The 22,790-nt window shown below is 41.4% G+C and overlaps 2 protein-coding genes across 8 annotated transcripts; both read left to right on the forward strand.

Moving 5' to 3' along the window:
• The first annotated feature begins 1,808 nt into the window (after positions 1 to 1,808).
• On the forward strand, positions 1,809 to 5,378 carry LOC107388934 (muscarinic acetylcholine receptor M2). Its single transcript, XM_054733179.2, has 4 exons — positions 1,809 to 1,941; positions 2,040 to 2,304; positions 2,473 to 3,321; positions 4,896 to 5,378. Exons 2-4 carry the CDS (start codon positions 2,134 to 2,136, stop codon positions 5,214 to 5,216), a joined length of 1,341 nt encoding a protein of 446 aa, XP_054589154.1. The 5' UTR covers positions 1,809 to 1,941; positions 2,040 to 2,133; the 3' UTR covers positions 5,217 to 5,378.
• Positions 5,379 to 7,746: 2,368 nt separating this feature from the next.
• Positions 7,747 to 19,493, forward strand: LOC107388935 (S-adenosylhomocysteine hydrolase-like protein 1). Of its 7 annotated transcripts, none has more exons than XM_054733167.2 (17): positions 7,747 to 8,219; positions 10,887 to 10,998; positions 11,246 to 11,383; positions 11,538 to 11,638; positions 12,483 to 12,585; positions 12,681 to 12,775; positions 13,566 to 13,672; positions 13,759 to 13,875; positions 13,949 to 14,012; positions 14,093 to 14,181; positions 14,270 to 14,340; positions 14,421 to 14,515; positions 14,593 to 14,691; positions 18,824 to 18,892; positions 18,984 to 19,062; positions 19,153 to 19,273; positions 19,358 to 19,493. In XM_054733167.2, exons 1-17 carry the CDS (start codon positions 7,920 to 7,922, stop codon positions 19,362 to 19,364), a joined length of 1,767 nt encoding a protein of 588 aa, XP_054589142.1. In that variant the 5' UTR covers positions 7,747 to 7,919; the 3' UTR covers positions 19,365 to 19,493. The 7 variants fall into 7 exon arrangements, with proteins under 7 accessions (XP_054589142.1, XP_054589143.1, XP_015820234.1 ...); XM_054733168.2 differs by having other exon boundaries at positions 11,249 to 11,383; XM_054733170.2 differs by lacking the exon at positions 7,747 to 8,219 and adding an exon at positions 8,767 to 8,904.
• Positions 19,494 to 22,790: the final 3,297 nt, after the last annotated feature.

A 22,790-nucleotide genomic window follows, 5' to 3' on the forward strand; every position in this document is an offset into this window, starting at 1 on the left:
GGAGTCACTTACAGTTTCAGCTAGAAGCAGTGACCCACATGGCCTCAGCCTGCATTGATTTTCTGATCCGAATCCAAAAGGTAATCACATTGTGATGCTGCGACTCCATTCCTGATGTTTTATAACTAAATAGCAGCTGTAATGATGCTCCTCAGAGAACTGATTGTTGATGCGTTCTCGGGTCATTGTGGTGAGCGCCGTCCATTAGAAAGTCAAAAGACACAGAGTTTCCATATGATGTTGATGCTTTTATCCATAATACCTAGATGTAGCGTGTGGGTGGCCCCAGTGGAAATCTGTTTGTGAAAATGTCTTTCATAACTCGCAGAACGAGGCACAGCGTCATTGAATACAAATGCTACTCTACAAATAAATCTTTTTTAGCCCCAGAGAATGAAAATTCAGAAATCCTTCCATCCATTGTCTTCCACTTATTTGGAGTTGGGTCGTGGGGGCAGCAGCCTAAATCAAGAGGCCTTCTGGGGGAATCCCAAGGCGTTCCCTGGCCAGCCGAAAGACATAATCCCTCCAACGTGTCCTAGGTCTTCCTTTAGGTCTCCTCCCAGTTGGACATGCCCAGAAAACCTCACCAGGGAGGCGTCCAGGAGGCATCCTAACTAGATGCCCAAGTCACCTCAAATGGCTCCTTTTGATGTGGAGGAGCAGCGGGTCTACTCCAAGCCCTCCCAGATGAGCTTCTCACCCCAGAGCCCAGACACCCTGCAGAGAACATTCATGTTAACAACTTGTGTCCGCGATCTGGTTCTTTCGGTCACTACCCAAAGCTCGTGACCATAGGTGAGGGTAGGAACATAGCTCAACCCGTAAATCGAGAGCTTCATCTTCTGGCTCAGCTCTCTTTTCACCACGACAGACCGGTACAAACTCCCACTTCACTGCAGATGCAGCACCAATCCGCCTATCGATCTTGTGCTCCAGCTTTCCCTCACTCGTGAACAAGACCAGAGAACCTTAACCTCCTCCACTTTGGGCAGGACCTCATCCCTGACTTGGAGAAGGCATTCTACCCTTTTCTGACTCAAGACCATGGTCTTGGATTTAGAGGAGAGATTCCCATCCCAGCTGCTTCACACTTGGTGGCGAACCGCTCCAGTGAGAGCCGGATGAATGCACACATTCATAAATGTCTGTTGACTTAATTTAAAAAATGCAACAAATTTAGGTGGACAATAATAATTTTATATCCATTCTCCTGGGACTTTGGTTAGTAGTCAAGATTGAGCTTCACAGAATTCAGCAATAATAACTAAATGTAAAATGTTGCATGTTTGTTTAATTATGCCTTACCAGAACTGTCCAAACCAAAATGTAAAATTTATTATTCCTGACACGGATGAGAAGCTCCTGCAAACACACCTGCTGCAGCCTTTCTTCACCTCACACCTGTTCATTCTGCTCACCTAGGCTGGAAAGACTCAAGCACCTGCCTTGATCTGTGAAGACAAGCATCGTAACGGGAAAAACTGGTGTAAAAATACAGTTTTTGTCTGGACCTATAGGGGCCCTCTGTTTTTCCTCTCCCTCTTTTTCTCTTTTTCAAATTCCCCTTTTTCTTTTCATTCTTCCTTTGCTTTGCAGACCATTTAACCACTGTTGCAGAGAGAAGGCAAGTTTACTTTTTAAATTGTTATAAAATTTTAAACTTTAAACCAGATTAACCTTTTCTTTGTTTCCCGACTCTTCTGATACCTGTAGCTTCCCACAGACAAGTGTCATTAGGGAACCGTTTGGGGAAACTCACCTGACAAGAACAAATATTCTCTGTGGAAAGGATTTGTGAGAACTCACCTGTAAATCTTCACCTGCCTCGCCCGCTCTTCACCACTTCACCTTCACAGACTTACCTGTTTGATCCTGACTCCTTGGTTTCCTGGAACCCCACAGCCCTCCCCCAAACCGGCAAAGACAAACAAAAGAACAGTAGGTCACTAACTCACTCCCCCTGCCCCAGAAACACAGCCTCAGCTGCCTTTGAGTAGTTATTTTTAACTTCTGACTCTTTTTACCCCTTTCTCCAGCATTCTTGAGTCATTTCGTTCACTATGGCCATTGCCAGGAATTGTGCTGCCACGAATCGATCCTGAAGCTTCTGAAAGAGCGACACCAGACAGGATGGAGACCCTGAATGACTCTCAAACCACCAACATCACCAGCAGCGATCACAGAGGCCTCTTCTCCGTTAGCCCGTACACGACGGTGGAGATAGTCCTCATCATCCTGGTGGCTGGATCCTTGAGTCTGATCACTGTCATTGGAAACATCCTGGTCATGCTCTCCATAAAGGTTTGGGGTTTTCTGAATTAATCATCCATCCCTGCTCACTCAGACTCACAGATAAGAATATGAGCACCCCTGTGCAGAGATGTAATCTAATAAAAATGAGAGAGCATACATCATAGCACACAAAAAAGATTAGGATCTGACAACCCACTGCTTGTTGTTCCTTTAAAGGTAAACAGGAACCTGCAGACTGTCAACAACTACTTCCTGTTCAGCCTGGCCTGTGCAGACCTCATTATTGGTATCTGCTCCATGAACCTCTACACTGTCTACATTGTGATTGGTTACTGGCCCTTGGGAGCGGTGGTGTGTGACCTGTGGTTGGCTGTTGACTATGTTGTCAGCAATGCCTCCGTTATGAACCTCCTCATCATAAGCTTCGACCGTTTCTTCTGTGTCACCAAACCCCTCAGCTACCCCGCTCGCCGCAGCACCAAAATGGCTGGACTGATGATTGCAGCAGCATGGGTCTTATCCTTCATCCTCTGGGCTCCCGCCATCTTGTTTTGGCAGTTTGTTGTTGGAAAAAGGACTGTTCCACCAGATGAGTGTTACATTCAGTTCTTCTCCAACCCAGCAGTGACCTTCGGGACCGCTATTGCAGCTTTCTACCTGCCGGTGGCCATCATGATCTACCTCTACTGGCGCATCTCAAAGGCTAGCCGTAGCCGCATGAGGAAAGACAGCAGGAAGACATCTGGTACCAGCTTGGCAGAGGCCCCCTCTAACAGCCAGGAGGAAGGGTGTGAGAACAACTGTGAAAAGACTAAACAAGCTGAGGATGAGGCTGGAGATGAGAAGGAGAGGGACATGTTGCAGCAACAGAATGGAAGTGGTAACTATATGGAGGAGAAGGTGGACTCGACGCCAGAGATTGTCCACCCGTCAACATCCAAGGACCCCGAAGCCCCATCTTCATCACGAAAGAGCTCTAGTGGTGGGAAAAATAAAACACAACCATCTTCTCCGCAGAACTCAGCTATCGACAGACAAAGTATGGTTGCATGGACGCTGTTACTGGTGAGCATGAACAGTTATTTTATTACATGCAATATTTTTTAAAGAATCCATTAATTAAAAGGGAAAGCTTCTGTTTTAGCTATGGTTGCTAAAGCAAGATGTCTATATCTTCAACATTAAAGGTGTGGATCACTCATTTAATCAGTACGATTGCAGTGGTCTCTAGAGGGGATAAATGCCTTGTACGTTGTACTCAGGAGGAGCAAAAAACACTGGTGCACAATACCCAGGAACTAGAAGATATAGGATACAGACATATATACATAGACGCCGTGCATTGGCACTGCCTATTGGAGCTGCGGTAGTGGCCAGCTGCCATCTTGGATGGGTCTCCATTCACCCGCAGTGCATTTCTACTGAAGAAGGGGCTTACTCAACTGAAAAACACATTTTATCAAGCTTTTTCACAAAATCAGACACATTATTTAGCATGATGTTTAACATATAAATATAATTTATAGCCCTAACCCTAACTAAATAAATTAAAATATAAAATCCCATCAGGTAAACTGGAAAAGCCAATATTAATCCCACATGATCTGTTTTCAATAGTACGCCGGTTGTTGTAACCGTAGGCTGCACAGAAACAAGCATAGCTGCTCACTCTGCATTGACTTTGGAGGGTGGGGAGACCCATCCAATATGGCAGTGAGACTCTCCAGCGCCCAATGGGGCATCTACGTATTCATGTCTATGACTGCCACATCACAGCTAATCTTCGGTAGGTTTTAGGGTCATATTTCCTGATATTTGGACTTTTCGCCTCTGATTGGATAACAGCAACATGACTCTACCACTGACTGAGTTTCATCTGCCACGTTGATGTTTTATCTCCACAAATAACACAAGCCTGGAGGAGTTCTGCTGTGTGGTGGAGTTGCTAATGCTAACAGCTAGCTTCTACTAGTTGAGATGTTCTCCGCTATTTCCTGGACGCTAAACCAACAGTCTTCCTCGTCATGAGTCAAGATGGGTGAGTCCATGAATGTTAAGTAACAGTGGGATGCAGATCTGTCAGAATTTTCAAATCCAAGAGTTTCACCATCTATTTTCCATCAGAAGCTAATTCAGGAGATGGGTGTAGGAGACTATTTTCATGTTCAGCCTGCATGAAAAACTCACAGTGACCGATTATAATCAAAAATAATATTTTTTAAATGGTTTTTCAGTGAACCACACCCAATTTGTCTCATTTTAACCAGGAACTAACCAATAAAGTTGTGCAATTTCTACACGCATTTGTTTATTTCATTGTGTTTATTATGGATAAACTCCACCATCCAAATGCAGTTTGAACTTTAGAAGAAACCAGATATGAGCTCACCTCCACACCTTTGTGCTTCCTGGATGGGAACGTGATGTTGAGATGAAAACATAAAACCTTTCAGCAAACTAAAATAATTTAGAGAAATCTAAAATGACCCAATCTAAACTCAGAATTCTGTTTGTCCGTTAATGATGAGCATTATTGTTGCACTTCTGCTGAACAGATGAAATTGTTGGACTTTGGAGCTTTATTATGTACAGAAGCCCATTGCTCTTTCAAAACTCTTCCACATTCTCTTGCTCTTCAGGTGACGAAGCGAGCTGTGAGTGAAAGAGTCGTGGCCAAGTGGAAAAGCAGGGGCAACTCTTCCAGGGAGAGAAAAGTGACACGCACCATCATGGCCATCCTGGTTGCTTTTGTAGCCACATGGACGCCGTACAACGTGATGGTCCTCATCAACACTTTCTGCCTTGTCTGCATCCCAAACTCACTGTGGACGATTGGCTACTGGCTCTGCTACATCAACAGCACCGTCAATCCAGCCTGCTACGCCCTCTGCAACGCCACCTTTAAAAACACCTTTAAGCACCTGCTTCTGTGCCAGTACAAAAACATCCGTGGACGATGAGATGAAAATTAACACTTAGATGATGGAACATCGAAAACACGGACAACAGACTTTATTGTGTGCTTACTGCTGCAAGTGGATGAATTTTGATTACATTTGGCAGTTATTTTTTTTACTTTGATTAACTATTTCCCTTTAAATCCATGATCTATGATAAATGAAATCTTGTGAATATTATGTAAATTCACCTCAAGAGCATTCGTACAGATCCGCCCAAAGCGAGCTAGAAAACATGAAGCATATAAACAAATGTGTGTAAATAAAACTTCTTGTCTTCTTATCAAATTAAGCAGAGAAAAGTGAACTAAGCAGTTGTCTTGAGAGTGTTTAGCGTTGATCTTTCCTCTCTAGTTACATTTACTCACGCTGTCTGTAATCTGTGATGTTGTGAAATGAGTCTAAATGTGACATTTGTCCACATCATGTCCTCTTTCCACGTTTTGTCAAAAATTCAAAAGATAATATTTAGTGTTTGGTGTCAGCATCTCTGCCTGTTTTATGCTTCCAAAAAACCTGATCATTAGTTGCACATTTGCATGTGCCTGAATTTGTAAAAACAAAAGAAAAGCAACCAAACTGGAGGCTAAGTGAGGGAAATGTTTCACCAAATGAATTTTTTTTCTTTGTGTAAGAAAAAATGAGCCATGAAAAGAACATTTTTAACTCATTATTCAAAGCTGGATTCGAGTTTTGGAGTTGGCATTCGTATCATTGCAGAATAATTTGGGTAAGTTTGATAAATGTCATGAACACCCCCAAAATTCAGGAAATCTAGAGAGACAAGCCTGCTTCAGAGCTGCTTCGCCCCCTAGTGGATCAAAAACGACTTTAACAAAACTCCATTATTGTGTTTTGCTGCATCAAACACCAGTCAAATATTTAAGCAGTGATGGATATAGTATGGATGATAATTACATAATAAATTACCCTACATCTTATTGAAGCATTAAATGAACTTAAGAAGTAATAAAAGTTACCATTTCCTCAAACGGAGATGTTTGGGGAAAAGGCCACGTTATAAAGTTTTTTTTAAGTTTTTTTTCGAGACATGAAAAAAGAAAATTAAAAATGATAACATATATAAACAATTCCGGTATATATTATACATAACAACCATGTACATCATACAGACAAAACAAAACTGAACTAAATGAAAGAAATGATCATCCACACAGGCATTGCTCGAAAAGGAGTGGGAGGAAAAATAACTTATGTAATCCCACCCTAACCCTAACCATAGTTATCACAATATTACTTCAATCAACACCATATCAACACTTTAATAATTCAACTTACACTCCTATACACAATTTGATATATTATAAAAATGCCAATGATAGTTACAACAACATCAGTATTAATCCTGAGACATTGTACACAATATGTTAAATCCATAACAATCAATAGCAATCAAACACCAGCTTTCTCACTGTTATATTGTAACAAACCCATTTCCTTGTGTTTGAGTTAAATGCATTGAATAATCATTATTAAAAATATTATTTTATTACTATTATGAAATTTAAATGTTCCCCAAACGCCTCAAAAATGTCGAATGGGAATTGTTTTCATTGCTTTCATCTTGGTTAGGAAGTTAAAGGGTTAAATATTCTGATCTGAACATCTGGTTGTGAATGTAAACCTTTCAAAATATTGACAGTTTTGCTTTTTCGTAACTGTTTCACGCTAAACCTACGACTAATTCAAATGTATTTTGTAACATTAGAAAATTTTTATTCATAAAAATATTAATACATTTCCGACTCAGTTTTGCTTGTTTAAAACACCTTTTGAGTCTTTGAGCAATTCTAATAGCTGGGAATTCACCCACATCCCAACGGTTCTGGACTGGATGGAGTTCTGGAGACTGTGTTCAAGAAACCAGATGATCTAAACTTTGTGACTTGGTGCATTATCCTGCTGGAAGTATCAGAAGTCATAAGGCCAGCAACAGTACTCAGGTAGGCTGACTGGTCATCTTCACCACATCCAGAGGCACAGCAAATTTAAAATTGTTACTTTGGCAGTGTTGATCCAATTTAAGCAAGTGTAGAGTCAATTTAACACTAAAAATAGTTATATAGTTGCTATGTAACACTTGACATACCAAATAGTGAGTCAAACATTAAAAAGGAGTTTAGGTGTCATTTTGGTCATAATAACTTTTGAACTGCTAACTCTGAACTCCTACAGCCTATTTTACACCTGCAGGGTTAATAAACAGACTCCTAAATGTGTGAGTTCCTAATAAAGTGACCGGTAAATGTAATTCTTAACCCTTTAATGCCTCTTTGGGACATTATTGATGCTGGTTGGATTTAATGTACACAAGTCGTCACCTGATCGTTTTTAATGTCACCTTCTGTCACTATGACTCTGTATTTTGTTCTTTTCAGGCTGGCACCCTTGTTATCAGCATCAACACAAAGAGCAGACAGTGCTTTTCAATTCTTTTCATCATAACAGGAATGAAGTGCAGTGATACGTCTGGTTTGTCAAAATGAAGTACGCAATTCGTCTTATTTTTTCAGATCATATTTCCCTGAGTGACGAAAACCAGTGTTTACTGTGGACACACTTCTTAAATCATCAGCGAGCGCTGCTGTTTGGACTCGACACACACAGATGAGGGTATAGGATGGGAGGCAAACACACCTGAGCAGGAATCTAAATCACTTTTCCACAGGTAACACCAGAGGAGTGATGGCAAAGGAAAGGAACCAGATCGGGTCCTCCTGGGAGAACCTGACTTTTCCTGATGGGTATCCAGAACAGTATGTGGATGGAGGCAAAGCTGAGATAAATAAAGTCACGGGGGAGAACGTTCAGGCCGGTGCAGAGGAAGGACCCAAAGAAAAGCCTGTGAAATGGAGCCCCAAGCTGCTGCAGATGCTGAAAGCAGCAGAGACCAGGTGGACTCCTCAGGATCAGGACAGAGACAAGGCAGAAGCTTCAGAAACTGAGACAAGAGAGGCAATTACTGAGGCTCTGAAGACCAACATGGTGAGAAAAGTCTGGTTCTAGATCCCAGGGCTGTAGATAACACAGAGGGAGCACAAATCTGCATCTACTCAGGATGTTAATGATTTCAGAGTCTGCGGCTTCTAGAAATGTTTGACCAAGTTCTGCAAAGGAAGGGTGGATTTCATAATACACAGCTGCTGGGTTTTTAATAAATGATTAAAACAAACTTATACTAATAAACAATGCAAATATTATAAGATTAAAGCACCACATACATAACTATGATGCAAAAATATTCAAGTAAATGTTAAAAAATGACAATTATGTTTGGGTTTGACGTTGCAACTGGGCATTAGAATAATTCAGAAGCTAAACCAGACATTTCTTCACTACCAAATGTGTATAATTATGACCCTGACAGGTTTTTAAAACAATGACATTAAATCCGTCTTTATGTTGATGATATCTCCTCCTTAAATTTCTGAGAACTGCATGCCATAAGCACAAAGACTCCATTATTTACTGCCTTTGTCTCCCGTCACCTGTTATTTGTGGGCGTGACAGAACGTTTCTCTCTGAGCAGTTTAACAGTATCAGCCTGCAGCTCCACGAGTAGCCTCGGCATCAGTGGTGGGAGTTCTGTGCCAGCATGAAGAAAACTTATAATCTGGTGACTGAAACCAAAGCCAGGGAGCAGGAGACAGTGCAGTCCATTTGTGTCAAGGTATCACAACTCCTTTTCTTTTCTTTGGGATCAGTGAGGCGGACAGAAGCCAGCATCAAAAGCTGTAAGAAGGAGGGGATTTTTTAATGAAAACACCTGAGTTGTTCATTCTGAGAACAATCTGGATTAATAATCTGACACACTGTAATGCAGAGACTCACTGGTTGAAATAATCGGGTCTTTTATCACAGCAACTGGCCCAGATTCAAGACTTTTGTTATTTTCAGATCATTAAATTAACTTTCAGGCAGCTCCAAGTCACAGCTTAATGTCTCTCTGTGCTAAAGATCAAGCAGCTGATTGAGCAACAGCCAACAACTGTTTTCTGAGGATTAGATTCAAGTGATCGTTCATGAGAACAAATCTCTTTATTGAGCTATTTGAACCTGTTTCAGATCCAATTTTAATAAGCAACATTAAAAAATCAGTCTTATGCATTCATCAAATATACAAACAGGTCAAAGTTTTGATTTTGAATGTAAAATCAAAGAAGTGTTAATAAATTATCTTAAATCTGTGTATTTCTTCACATTAATCTTGTTTTGATGCTTTTATTTTGACACAGCCAGGGCAGTCTTTATTAATCTCATAAAACAAAACAAAAATTGCATTAAACCTCCTGAAAAATGTTACTCAACAATGTGCATTATTTCATTCAGTGTGCAGCAGAGTAGTGGGTTTAAATATTCCAGGATTCAGGATTAAAATCAAGGGTAAACCTCAACATAACAATGAATTAGAAAATACATTAAAATTCATGTGTTTATTATGGGGAAATGAATGAAAAATTACATAATTTAAATAATTTCTACATTTTTCCTTCTCATTTACTTCTTAATTATTTTATTTCATTTTTAATGTGCACTTAAATTAATCCAATAAATAACAGACTTTACAAATGTCTTCTCGTCTGAATTTTTGCGTGTTAGTACAACTATTATTTTTTAGCCTAATTTTTCTCATTTCTACGTGAACATTTTGAAATTTCGCCAAAATAAAGTTCAGCTGCAGGACATCATAAAGATGTCAAAATCTAAAGTTTTAAGGGCAGTTTTTTTTTTTTTGGGGGGGGGGGGGGGGCAGCAGTAGCTCAGGAGGTAGAACAGGTTGTCCAGTAATCAGAAGGTTGTAGGTTTGAGCCCTGCTCCCACTGGAGAACTCTGCTGTTGTGTCCTTGGGCAAGACACCTAACCTTCCTTGCCTGCTGGTGGTCGTTGGAGGGACTAGTGGCGCCAGTGTATGGCAGGCTTCACCTCTGTCAGTGTGCCCCAGGGAAGCTGTGGCTACATTGTAGATCATCATCAGCAGCAAGTTAATGTGTGTGCATGGGTGGATGAGTGATTGTGTTGTGAAGCACCTTGGGGGGTCGTAGAAACCTTAGAAGGCTCTATACAAACGCAGATCATTTACCATCCAGTTTCAAGGTAGCAAAAGCAGCAAAAGCACATTGTGAATGTAAAACCTGGAGAAAACAGGAGAATTGTGGAGTGATCTGATGGTGTCACTGATCTAAACCACTTTGTTTTATTCCCTTCATGTCACAGAGGCTTAACTTTATGTTTCTGCATAGCTGAGTTTTTTATTATAAGTATGTAAATCCTTTCAGAGTGCAGAGCAGCTAACTCTCTCCTGCAGTAATCCTCTAAAACATGCAACTCTGACTCCAGATTTTGAACACTTTGTCAGCGTGTGGGTGTGTCTGCATGGGGGGGGGGGGGGTGATTATGAGTCTGCACAAGGTTTGAGAAGAAAGAAAATCAAAGAAAGCTTGAGGTTGCAGACAAAACAGGCCAGCATCAGAGTGGGGAACCAAAGAGCTGGCATGGACAGGTGGGACTCAGGTAGCATCTCAGCCTTCGATCAGACACACTTGAGGGTGAGGCCGTAAACAAAGAGGAACATGGAAAATGGGCTGGTTTGTTTTAATTTATCCGAGGATCACAAGATGTTGCAGTTTCTGATTTTCTTCTGCTTCACTTCAGCAAATCCAGCTCAATGACGAGAAACAAGAATTCAACAAACGTCCCACCAAAGCTGGTCCTCGCTCTCTGTCTCACTCCATCTCACAGTCATCTACAGAAAGCTTCACTTCAGGTATAGAAACACAATCATGTGTCTCTCATTTACAAATGGAGATCAAGTCCTGGGGATTATCCTCTGTGCCTTTTCGCGTGTTTTGCCTCAGGCTTGACTTTGATTTAGGAAATGTTTAACCTTTTCTGGTTCTTTCTCACACGTCTCTGCTTTAGATCATAAAAACCTAAAATTCTTCACTAAACTGCTTCAGAATCAAACCAAAAAATCCTGATGATTGTTCTTGCATGTGTGTTTTGTGTTGCAGTAGGAAGCGAAAGCTCTGAGGACGACTTGTCTCCACAAGACAAGCTGCAGAGTACCTCCAAAGGCCTGTCGGACTTCTGCGTTAAAAACATCAAACAGGCTGCTTTTGGGCGAAAGGAAATAGAAATCGCACAGCAAGGTGTAACATATTACATCACAGCTTTTGTCTTCAAAGAAAAGATAACATTATTTATGTTGCCTCCATCTAACTGAGGTCACTGAGAGACTTAACTCGCTGGAGAAGGAGTCGTATGATGTTTCCTGCTGATGTATTTGCTGTGCTTGTCTTTTAGAAATGCCGGCACTGATGATCCTGAGGAAAAGAGCGGGTGGAGAAAAACCTCTGGCTGGAGCCAAAGTGGTGGGCTGCACGCACATCACTGCACAGACAGCGGTCAGTTCAACTTTCTCACAGCGTATGACTTATTTTCTTACGTTATAATAATTCTGTGGTCGATACAAAACATGTTAATGGAAGTTATTTCGTTTTTTTTTATTTACAAAAATCACTCTCTCATTAAGTGTTTTATTTATTTAGCAGTTTTATTCTTGACATTTTCAGTACCTTCCAGAATGAGCCGCTTCAGACCTCTGTCACTTTAAGAAACTTGAGGAAGAAAAAAAAAGTGGGAATGGGCCACGCCCAGCTCTAATTTGCACTTGTTGGTTCTGTGCTAATTTCCCCATTTGTGACATCACAAATAAGACGTTTTTTAAACGGGCTGTTTTATGCACATACGTGCTAAAACCAAACACTGACAGAAAATGAATGGGCAGGTGTTATTTATGTTTGAAGTGTTTATAGAGGCAGCAGAGGTCCACATAGCGGCAAAAAAGATGCAAACGATGTGTTTTGTACATTATGTCTCCTTTAAAGGTGTCTAAAATATTTTTGGGCTTTTACACAACAAAAAAGGACAAAATAAACAATTAGAGAGTATAAACAAACCCTACATAATGTGCATGAACTGGTTATATTTCTACAAATAAAACTGCCTACTTGCATTATAAACAAAAATATAAAAATGAAAATCTTATGATGTACAAGGTCATAAAATTCAGTAAAAGGGCATCGTGTTGTTTTATTACCTTCCAAGCACTGATTTTGATTGGAATTTTACTGTTTGGTGATTTAACTCTGATACTTTTTTTAAATTTTTTTAATGTAATTATATTTTTGTATTTTTATATTAAGTGAACTCTAATAAGTGGATGTCTGTGTTGATATTTTGGTGCAGGTGTTAATCGAGACTCTGGCTGCATTGGGCGCTCAGTGTCGATGGGCCGCCTGTAATATCTTCTCCACCCAGAACGCCGTGGCTGCTGCTCTGGCTGAAGCAGGCAGGTTCTTCTTTAAACAACTCCACCTGATGGTTTCTGCCTTAGTTTCATTTATTTTCAATCATCTCTCTTCTTCGAACCTCTTTGTCTCTCAGAAATCTCCGTGTTTGCTTGGAAAGGAGAATCTGAGGAAGACTTCTGGTGGTGTATCGATCGATGTATTGATCCTGATAACTGGCAACCAGACTTGGTATGTTGATTTCTGACTATGTGTAACAAAATGTCTCTGGATCAAAGATTGTTTACTTAAAAAGATGAAATGAGCTATTTTAAATGATAACGACTGATGTTACCCAAATTTATTCAAAGCAGGTTAAGACCTAATGATTATGAGTCACTTCTGGCCACATCAACATTTAAATGCTGCAAACACATCCTAAAAGTTGGGAAGCATTGCCATATAGTGATAAATATGAATTTTCTTTTTTTTTTTTTTGAAAACCAAACCCAAATTTGAAAATCTACATATTCTCTAAAACACTTCACATTTTCACACCTGAATTTGGTGGGATTTTTTTGTTTCTTCAGTATTTCTAGGTGTTTTTTAGTCAAATTGATTAAAATCTCTTTACTGGCCCCATGAAAAATGTTCTTCTTTGGTTATTTATTAATTTTGGCCAATGTCAACAATAACATCACACTTTTATTTAAACAATCCCATGACTTTTGGATTTATATTGGTTTATTAGCATTTTTTTTATTAATTTCACTCATTTTTAATAAGATATGGACTAAAATGAGCGTTACCAGAATGCCGAGGGATAAACAGTGATAGCATTGTTACACACTGAATCCTTTTGTGTTACAACAAATGTGTGTGTTTACATGCACACACACAAACGGTCAGATAGGTGATTCACACAGACACTGAAGTCATTTGGTTGTGTTTATTTTACTTTACAGCTTTTCCATGAGCTGCATTGTTGTTGTATATTTATGCTTGATCTACAAATAAAGACCTAAAAATGTATTTTCATTAGATTTTAGATGATGGCGGTGATCTGACCCACTTGATGTGCAAGAAGTATCCACATTTGTTTAAGAACATCAGAGGCATCGTGGAGGAAAGTGTGACGGGGATCTATCGGTTTGTTTTCCACAAAGCCTAAATGATGTTTGAGGTCATTCTCCAGCTCACACACACACATGTGTGTGTGTGTCTTTGTGTTTTAGGCTGTACCAGCTGTCAAAGACAGGCAAGCTGTGTGTTCCTGCCATGAACGTTAACGACTCTGTGACAAAGCAGAAATTTGACAACCTTTACTGTTGCAAGGAGTCCATCCTGGACGGGTAATGAGTTGTGTTTGGACCATCAACAGGTACGGAACACTTGCAACATCCTGACTAACATGAGCTTTTCCAGGTTGAAGAGAACAACTGACGTCATGTTTGGAGGAAAACAGGTCGTGGTGTGTGGGTACGGGGAGGTCAGTGGTACAAAAGAGCACGTCCCTAAAGCAACTTGTGTTGTTTTCACTAGACTGGCTTCTTGTCTTTATCGCTGCAGGTAGGTAAAGGCTGCTGCACTGCTCTGAAAGGACTGGGCGCTGTTGTTTACATCACGGAAGTGGATCCTATTTGTGCCCTTCAGGCCTGGTATGAAAAGAAGAAGCTTTTATCAGCAAAAAGTGCATAAAAACACATAGAATGACTCTTTTAACCCAATTCGCTCTCGTTCTCTCAGCATGGACGGCCTCAGAGTGACCACACTGAGTAAAGTTGTCAGACAGGTCGACATCATCATCTCCTGCACCGGTCTGCCTGCTGCCCTCTGATGACAATACACTCAGGAGCAATTAATCACACAATACTAATGATCTGATGTTTCTCTGAAGGCAACAAGAACGTGATCACTCGAGAACATTTTAACAGAATGAAGAACGGCTGCATTGTTTGCAACATGGGACACTCAAACACGGAGATAGATCTGGTGAGATTGAATCCTTTAGTGTGCATTTGTGTGTTTGAATGCTTCAGTGTTATAAACCTGACTTTCCTGTTTCCTAGTCAAGTCTGAGGACTGCTGAGCTGAAGTGGCAGCGTGTCAGGCCTCATGTGGACCACGTCATCTGGCCTGAAGGCAAACGAGTCGTGCTGCTGGCTGAGGTGTTGATGCCCCTTCTATAAAGTTCCATGCGTGAATATTATTTAGATAAGTCATAAATAATGAAACAGCCATCACATATCAGGATGTTTAAGTGTGTCAACACAGATCTGGGTCTGCAGTGACCCACTGTTACTGCACCAGGCAGGTTAGAGAAGTACAAATAGGAATAAAATCATTAATGACTCACAGGAACACCTAACTGAGCTATTCCTGGTGTCGGAACATTAACTCATGCTGTAGCTTTGTGTCCCTCCTCATGCAGAGGTTTAACACTTTTTCACCTGCAATGGTCACACCTGCAGTGGTTTAATCTTTATGCATCTTTTTTCTTTGGGTTTCTGTTAAAACATTGTGCTGATGTGAGGTTTGGGCACTTTTCATCAGCTGCTGCTTTTCGGCAAAAAGCACCAAGATACAATGAAATGAAATGTGTTTTTGCTTTGTTGTAGCAGTTGTGGCAATTAATACATATTAATTATGACCAATAAGATGTGATATTCCATATAAATATGAAATATCAATCTGACTGATCTTTGGTGCGATTTGAATTGGGTCATCAGATTTATGGGTGATGTTATCATCAAAGTTTGTGGAACCCTTGAGAGGTTTGACTTGGTTCCTGTGGACACACTTACAGATGGGATCTTTGTTACTTTTGGTGATCTTGATCTGCTACACGATCTGCGAGAGGTTTTCAGTGATCAGGTATGGACCTGACCACTTCGGCAAAAGTTTCTTAGCCAATTTACCAGAGGTGAATTTTGTCTGACCGAACTTAGGAGCAAAGTTGTACAACCAGGCCTTATCACCTACGTTGAGTTCAGAATGTGATGCCTTTTGATCATAATAAGCCTTCCTGCCCTCAGCTGATTTCTCCAGATTTGTCTGTGCAAAAGAAAACGCTGCAGGCAGATGGTTCTTCAGGTCTTGTAGATGCTGCTCATTAGTGTAAGTCTTGGACTGAACTGACTGATACAGCAGGTGGAGCGGCAGGGTCATCTGTCTACCCGTCATCATTTCAAACGGGGGGATGCTTGTAGACTCATGAGGAGTGGCCCGTATGACCATCAGGACCAACGGAAACTTCACATCCCAGTCTCTGTGATTAGAAGACACGTACTTCTTTAATATGCTGACAACCGTCCGGTTCATCCTTTCAACTTGGCCAAAAGACTGGGGCCGGTAACCAATGTGGAAATTGGCCTTTACCCCCAACATCTGCCAAAGGTGTTCCATCACTTCAGATGTGAAGTGAGTTCCCCTATCCGAGTTAACACGTGCAGGGAGACCGAACCGGGAGAAGATGTGATTCATCAAAAGGACAGCAGTTGTTTGAGCCGTGTCGTTAGGTGCTGGTAAACATTCAACCCATTTGGTGAATGTACAGGTCATGGTCAAGAAGTATTTTTACCTCTGCTGGACTTGGTCAGGGGCCCCACCCAATCAAATTGCAGGTCTGACCACGGTGTGGATGTTCCCCTTCTTTGTAGAGGAGCTCTGTGGATGGGGTTTGATGGTTGAAATTGACAGCAAACCAAACAGCTCTGGACGTAGTCTGAGATGTCTCGACGCATCCCGGGCCAGTAAGCAACCTGGCTCAGGGCACAGAACGTGGCCTTGACACCTTTGTGTCCAGCAGAAGGAGAGTCATGAGCTTGCGTGATCATTACCCCCCACTCCACTCCTCCTCTCTCGCCATTCCACCGTAGTGTTCTACGAACTGGCGAGAGTAGTTGCACACACCTGGAAAACTCTGAAGTTCAGAGACATTCGTAGGAGATTTGATGGTGGCAACCCCTTGAATTCTACCATGTTGAGGCTGCACTCCCTGTGGTCCCAACAGGAGGCCAACAAATTGAACCTTTGACCTGCACCTCTGACCTTTGGCGAGGGAAATCTTTGCACCTGCAGCTGCGAGCTTACCCAGGACAAAATTCAAATTCAGTTCAAAGATACTTTATTAATCCCAGAGGGAAATTAGAGTTTCAGTACACACAGTTCTGAGATCAGACGTACATACATAGGCAAAGACACATGACAAGAATTGGTGACTGTGGTCATTCGCAACCCGAGTCGCGCTACCTTAATAGAGATCAGAGGGTTTACATGAGGATTGGGTCAGGTGGAGGAAAAAAAAGGCACTTCAGAGTTACCCTCCACAGGGAGGGCAGCTTTGCTACGCAAAAAACACCTCAGACAGAATTGCAACAGACGTCAGACATAACACAACATAAGTGTCCACTAGGTGGGGTGGTAGGGTTTGGGACTCTCCACACGTCAGTGAATGCAGCCGCGATAAGCAGCGCTCGTCACCTCAGTCTGGACAGGGGTGGGAGGAGGACATGGTCCAGCTCGGACAGGCGGACATCCAAAGTACTTTTACTAATCAGAATGTCGTCGATGTAGATGATGGTACCTCACTGCTGACATCGGGGCAGGATTTGTCCAAGAAGATGTTGAACTCAGATGGTGAGTTGGAGTAGCCAAAAGAACACAGAGTGAAGGTGTACTGGCGGTTGGTAAAGGTGAAGGCTAATTTATATTGGTCAGATTTATGGACAGGGATTGTCCAGAATCCAGATGCAATGTCAAGAGTAGAGAAGTATTTAGTGTCTCTCACCTTCGGAAGTTCTTGTTCCAGGTGTGCCATCGGCCACCAAGACAAGGGAACTTGTTGGCTGAGTTTCCTGTAGTCAATGGTTAGTCGTCACTTACCATTAGGTTTCCTTACCGGCCAAAATGGAAGCGAGTAGGTACAGTTGCAGTGTCGAATGATACCCTTCACCAAGAGGCTGTCAACGATGTCCCGGAGCGGTCCATGGGACGCCAGGGGAATCTTGTATTGATGCACAAAAGTTGGCGGTGCGTGTGGTGGTGTAGGAATCCTGACCTCATGGATAGTGGTTAACCCACAGTCCAAGGAGTCAACTTAAAGAGAGTCTTTGTATTTTAACAGAAGTTGCCATAGTTTGTCTCGCTCAACCTCATTGGTAAGAGCATCGGCTTGGTCCATGACCTGTTCAATGTGAGAGAGAACATCAGAGAATGGCTCTGAAGGAAGCTGTGGTAGTGGTGGTGGAGGTTCTGAGCTCAGCGGGGAGAACGTGGTTTCTCCATGCTCAGGGTCACCAACCACAAGGCAGTGAAGGTCAGGGTCAGGAGTCAAAACGATGGGCAGTGGGTCTTCAACACCCGCCCAAAGTTCACCCCCATCATGATCGATAACAGCTTCAAGGCGCTTCAAAAGATCAACGCCAAGGATCAAAGGCATGGTTCACAGATGTACACGGGGTGTGTCAACATCATAGGACCGATCGTGAAGTGGAGAAGAGACCTGGACGACAAGATCATGTTACTTGGAGAAAATGCACAGACATTTAACGCACATGAAGTGAGTTCTGGTGGTCGACCTCCTCCTCCAGCAGCTAGGCAGAGGCGGTTGAAAAGAGAATGGGACATGAGAGTATATTCTGAACCAGTGTCCAGAAGAGCGTCGCAGGGGAGCACCTGTTCTAGTGTCACAGACAAATAAGGCTTACCTGCCTGAATGTCTTGTCTTTGTGGAATGTCAACACGTGCTGAACAGAACCTTCTGGATTTAGAAGGCCAAATAGGAAGTTGATTTATTTCTGTAGATGAAAGGTTATTATGTAGATCAACATATAGGAGAAAATTGACCCTTTTGGACGTTACACAGTGGTGGCTCAAGGCTTATCTGCAGTAAAGTTCTCTAAAATTAGGCTTAAATGTAGTTGGCCTGTATTTGAAAAAGCACCTTCTAGGGTTCTACAACCCCCCAAGGTGCTTTACAATACAAAGGTCATTCACCTGTTCACACACTGGTGGGGATGAGCCACAGCTGTCCTGTACACCCGTGCCACCAGTCTCTCTGATCACCACTGGCAGGCGATGTGGGTTAAGTGCCTTGCCCATAGACACAACAGCAGTATTCTCTGGTTAGAGCCGGAATTTAAACTGCAACCTTCTGATTACATGGCAGGCACTTAACACCTCTGCTAACATCACCCCAGAATATTATGTACACTAAAATATCATTTTGATTAGAACTGATTGCTTTTCAAGTGTTTAATCTCTCATAGTTGTTCTAGTCTGGGGGTGTTTTGTCTTCAGGGTCGCCTGTTGAATCTGTGTTGCTCCACAGTGCCGTCTGTTGTCCTCTCTGTCTCAGCCACAACTCAGGTATATTTTGTCTCCCTAACTACAATAGATATTTATTTCTGACACTCTTGTATGTGTGTATGTACTTTTAATTTTTCCTGACATGTTCCAGGCCTTGGCTCTAATAGAGCTGTACAATGCTCCACAGGGACGATACCAGAAGGATATTTACCTGCTTCCTAAGAAAATGGGCAAGTTCTGGCTGAACATAATAATTTCTCTGGATCCCTTAAAAATGCAATTCATGATTTGAATGAAAATGTATTTTCCTGTGCCTTCAGATGAATATGTGGCCAGCCTTCATCTGCCAATGTTTGAGGCTCATCTGACAGAGCTGACCGACGATCAGGCCTCTTACCTGGGCATCAGCAAACACGGACCATTCAAACCCAACTACTACAGGTGATATTTAAAGTTTTCATGTTTATAAATCAGATGAAATGATAAAAAATGAATCTGAATGTTTATTTTGTTTTATTTTGACAGATATTGACTCCTCAGAGAAGTCATTGCAGGTTAAATCCACCTCCTGCAGAAGGATCACTTGCACCCATAATAGATTTGGAATCACAGAAAACATTTGTTTTCTTTCTTGTTTTGTTTCTTGTTTTTTCACGCTGCCGTATCCAGATTGTGGTCACATCTGGGATGATTAAAATTAAACGAGATTTAAAAAACAGAGAAATGGAAACGCTTCTTATTCAGCTCTTCATCTACAAAGCTGATAAAACTTTCAACCACCAGGGGGCAGAAGAGCACCGTTGTTGGGAAATACAAAAAAATGTGTTTTAAATATTGCGTATCATTTTCACTAAGCCTCTTCAGAAATATTTAAATTGGCAGCAAAATATGTATTTAGTTGGAAAAACTTTTTATCGACTTGAATTGTTGTCAAAGTTTTGTTTTTCATCTTTTATGCCCAGAATAAACTATGCATTGACCTGAAAGCGAGTACTGTATATTTTATACCAAATCCAAATCTTTCAAGCTACTTCAGGGATGAAATTTTATTTTTATTTAATGGTGAGTTATAAATATGTTTGTAAACTTAAATTGATCTTGTTATTTAGTTGGTAACGTCACTTTAAATGTTGGAGGTAAATCTAATATAAAGTTTATTGTAATTAATAGTAATATCCATTTATGGGACAAAATTATCAATTAGATCATAATTGTCAATAAAATTTTAAGTCATGATGCTTTATTATTTTTCTTAAATACAAGCAAGAAAGAAATCACAGCAGATGCTATAAACTGTTTACTGATTAAAGCTTCAGATTTGTTCCTTTGAATTATTAGAAAATGTCTAAATATGGCATCAGAGGAGGAAATAGTTAACAACAAATAACAAAACAATGAAAAGATGGATTCATCCAGGTTTTTATTTTAGCTATAATGATCAGATTTCTTTACTAATTTTCTTCATTTTCAGTTAGATGATTTGTAAACACAGCGTTATCCTCATATTGCACAATAATTCACATTTTCCACAATATCCAAATAAAATTTGGCTCAGTATCACAATCAACTGCTAGTAAGATAATAAGATAAATAAACTACAAAATGTCTGATTTTTAACACAACATAAATAAAATTATACCTTTGGCTAAAATAAAGTGTGGTCATTTCAATTCAAAAGTGTTTTTTAAAATCTATAATTCTGGTCATTTTTAATAACTTCAGATGGCGTTGTAGGAACATGTTGATAGTTTTTGTAATACTCACTCATTAGTTGTCATTAGTTTAGTGTTGGAAATCAACTCCGTTCCAAGAAAATCCAGCTGGTCAGATGACAGTCGTCTGTTTTTCTTGATTGTCTGCCTCTGGTCACGAAGGGCTAAAAATGTCCACCGGATTACTGTAATCCCAGTCCTGTGTGTGTGTGTGTGTGTGTGTGTGTGTGTGTGTGTGTGTGTGTGTGTGTGTGTGTGTGTGTGTGTGTGTGTGTGTGTGTGTGTGTGTGTGTGTGTGTGTGTGTGTGTGTGTGTGTGTGTGTGTGTGTGTGTGTGTGTGTGTGTGAGTGGATGTGTGTGTGTGAGAGAGAAGTATTCTAGTGTGTACATGTGCGCATGTACGTGTGTGCATGTGTATGTGTATGGGTGTGTGTATGTGAGTGTGTTCGTGCGTGTGTATGTGTGTGTGTATGCATGTGTGAGTGTGTGAGTGTGTATGCATGTGTGTGTGTGCGTATGTGAGTGTGTTCGTGTGTGTATGTGTGTGTGTATGCATGTGTGAGTGTGTGAGTGCATGCGCATGTGTGTGTGTGTGTGTGCGTATGTGAGTGTGTTCGTGTGTGTGTGTGTGCGTGTGTGTGGGTTGTTTCCCTTTGCAGGCTCAAAGTAAAAAGGTGAGTTTACCACTGTTACTACTTCTTTACTACTACAGTAAAATTCTCCTGAACACAATATGCTTCTCCGTATTTGTTCTCTTTTGTGATTATTTTATCAAATTATTTAAGCACAGACACAGATACGCACATACACACTCACACAAATCTCATTTTCAGACTTTTACATGTCCAAATGTTGACAATAAATCAGTCGATCAAACTCCAAATATCACTTTTCCGTGAACAATCTATTCCAAGATTAAGGACAGACACTCATCATTATGCTGAGATTAGGGAAATAAACTTCTATTGTGACAGACAGAGTGATGTACAGGATTATAGAATTGTTGAGATGGCAGCATTTAAAGAGCCATCAGTGTGTGAGATAAATGAGGAGATCCGTTAACATCCACACCCCTCCCAATCTAATAACCACTCATTTTCTTGTTACCAGCATCACAGCAGTGTGTGTGTGTGTGTGTGTGTGTGTGTGTGTGTGTGTGTGTGTGTGTGTGTGTGTGTGTGTGTGTGTGTGTGTGTGTGTGTGTGTGTGTGTGTGTGTGTGTCCATGTAGCTGCTGATAATCCATCAGTTGATGTTGCGTCTGAGGAGGACAGATGGTCTGTGTGCAGCCTGCATGCTACTGGACCAGTCAGCTCAGTTTGTGGGCAGTTTTAGTGACCAGGGAGTCTCAGGATTTGGTTGGTGTGCGTGCGTACTTGCCTCCTCCCATTTAGGGATTCTCCCTAAAGAGCTTTGATGTCTTTGCTGCATCACTACAAGGTCTAATCACTGATACCAGCTGTCAGTGTGTCGGCCTGCCTGCCTCCTCTTCCACTCTGCTGGCACCACTTAACCTCACTTCCTTTGCAAGTGGCTGTAATGGACTCTCACAGCGTCCGAACTGAAACATGATGAACACACATCAGCGGCTGATGGCTCGGTCTGCTCTCAGTGCTGTTGATAGTAATATGTTTAGTGCATTTTAGGCTGTGTGAGACGTGCAGCTTAGAGATGCATTTGGTGTGTTGCAGCTTTGCATTTGTCTGCAAGTTTCCAAATGGAAACAAAGGAAAGAACGGTCAAAAACACACATCTACTGAATCCAGGCTCTTTTGTGTTAAGGAGTTAAGTACCCACCCTGTAACCGCAGGGTTGCAGATTCAAGCTCCACTCAGTCTGTTGCAGTCATTATGTCCTTGGGCAAGGCACTTCCCCCTCCTTGCTTGCTAGTGGTGGTCCAGGGGACCGGTGGCGCCAGTGTTCGGCAGCCTCACTTCTGTTGGTGTACCTCACGGCAGAAGCTGTGGCTACACTGTGGCTCATCAGAATGTGAATGAGTGTGTCCGTGGGTGAATGACAGATTGTGTTGAAGCACCTTGGGGGGATGTAGAACCTATATTAAAAACAGGCTATTTTTCAGTATAAAACAAAAGAACCAGGACACACTGGCATCACAATTCATGTTAAAGGAACACAAAACCTTGACCGCCATGGGACTTGTGAGCATCTCTTACCATCAGTGTTTCAGATCTATACTCAAAACTGAATATTGGCCTAAGTAAACACCAGTTAATACTTTTATGTAAG

The sequence above is a fragment of the Nothobranchius furzeri genome, chromosome 4, assembly GCF_043380555.1.
Source record: "Nothobranchius furzeri strain GRZ-AD chromosome 4, NfurGRZ-RIMD1, whole genome shotgun sequence".
Lineage (NCBI taxonomy): Eukaryota > Metazoa > Chordata > Actinopteri > Cyprinodontiformes > Nothobranchiidae > Nothobranchius > Nothobranchius furzeri.

Excerpts from the sequence above, each read along its gene's own strand:
- LOC107388934 (XM_054733179.2), top strand. The coding sequence starts at position 2,134 with ATGGAGACCCTGAATGACTCTCAAACCACCAACATCACCAGCAGCGAT. Across the intron at positions 2,305-2,472 it reads TGGTCATGCTCTCCATAAAG|GTAAACAGGAACCTGCAGAC; the intron begins GTTTGGGGTTTT and ends GTTCCTTTAAAG. Across the intron at positions 3,322-4,895 it reads TTGCATGGACGCTGTTACTG|GTGACGAAGCGAGCTGTGAG; the intron begins GTGAGCATGAAC and ends CTTGCTCTTCAG.
- LOC107388935 (XM_054733167.2), top strand. The coding sequence starts at position 7,920 with ATGGCAAAGGAAAGGAACCAGATCGGGTCCTCCTGGGAGAACCTGACT. Across the intron at positions 12,586-12,680 it reads TGCTGCTCTGGCTGAAGCAG|AAATCTCCGTGTTTGCTTGG; the intron begins GCAGGTTCTTCT and ends TTTGTCTCTCAG. Across the intron at positions 18,893-18,983 it reads CTGTCTCAGCCACAACTCAG|GCCTTGGCTCTAATAGAGCT; the intron begins GTATATTTTGTC and ends GACATGTTCCAG.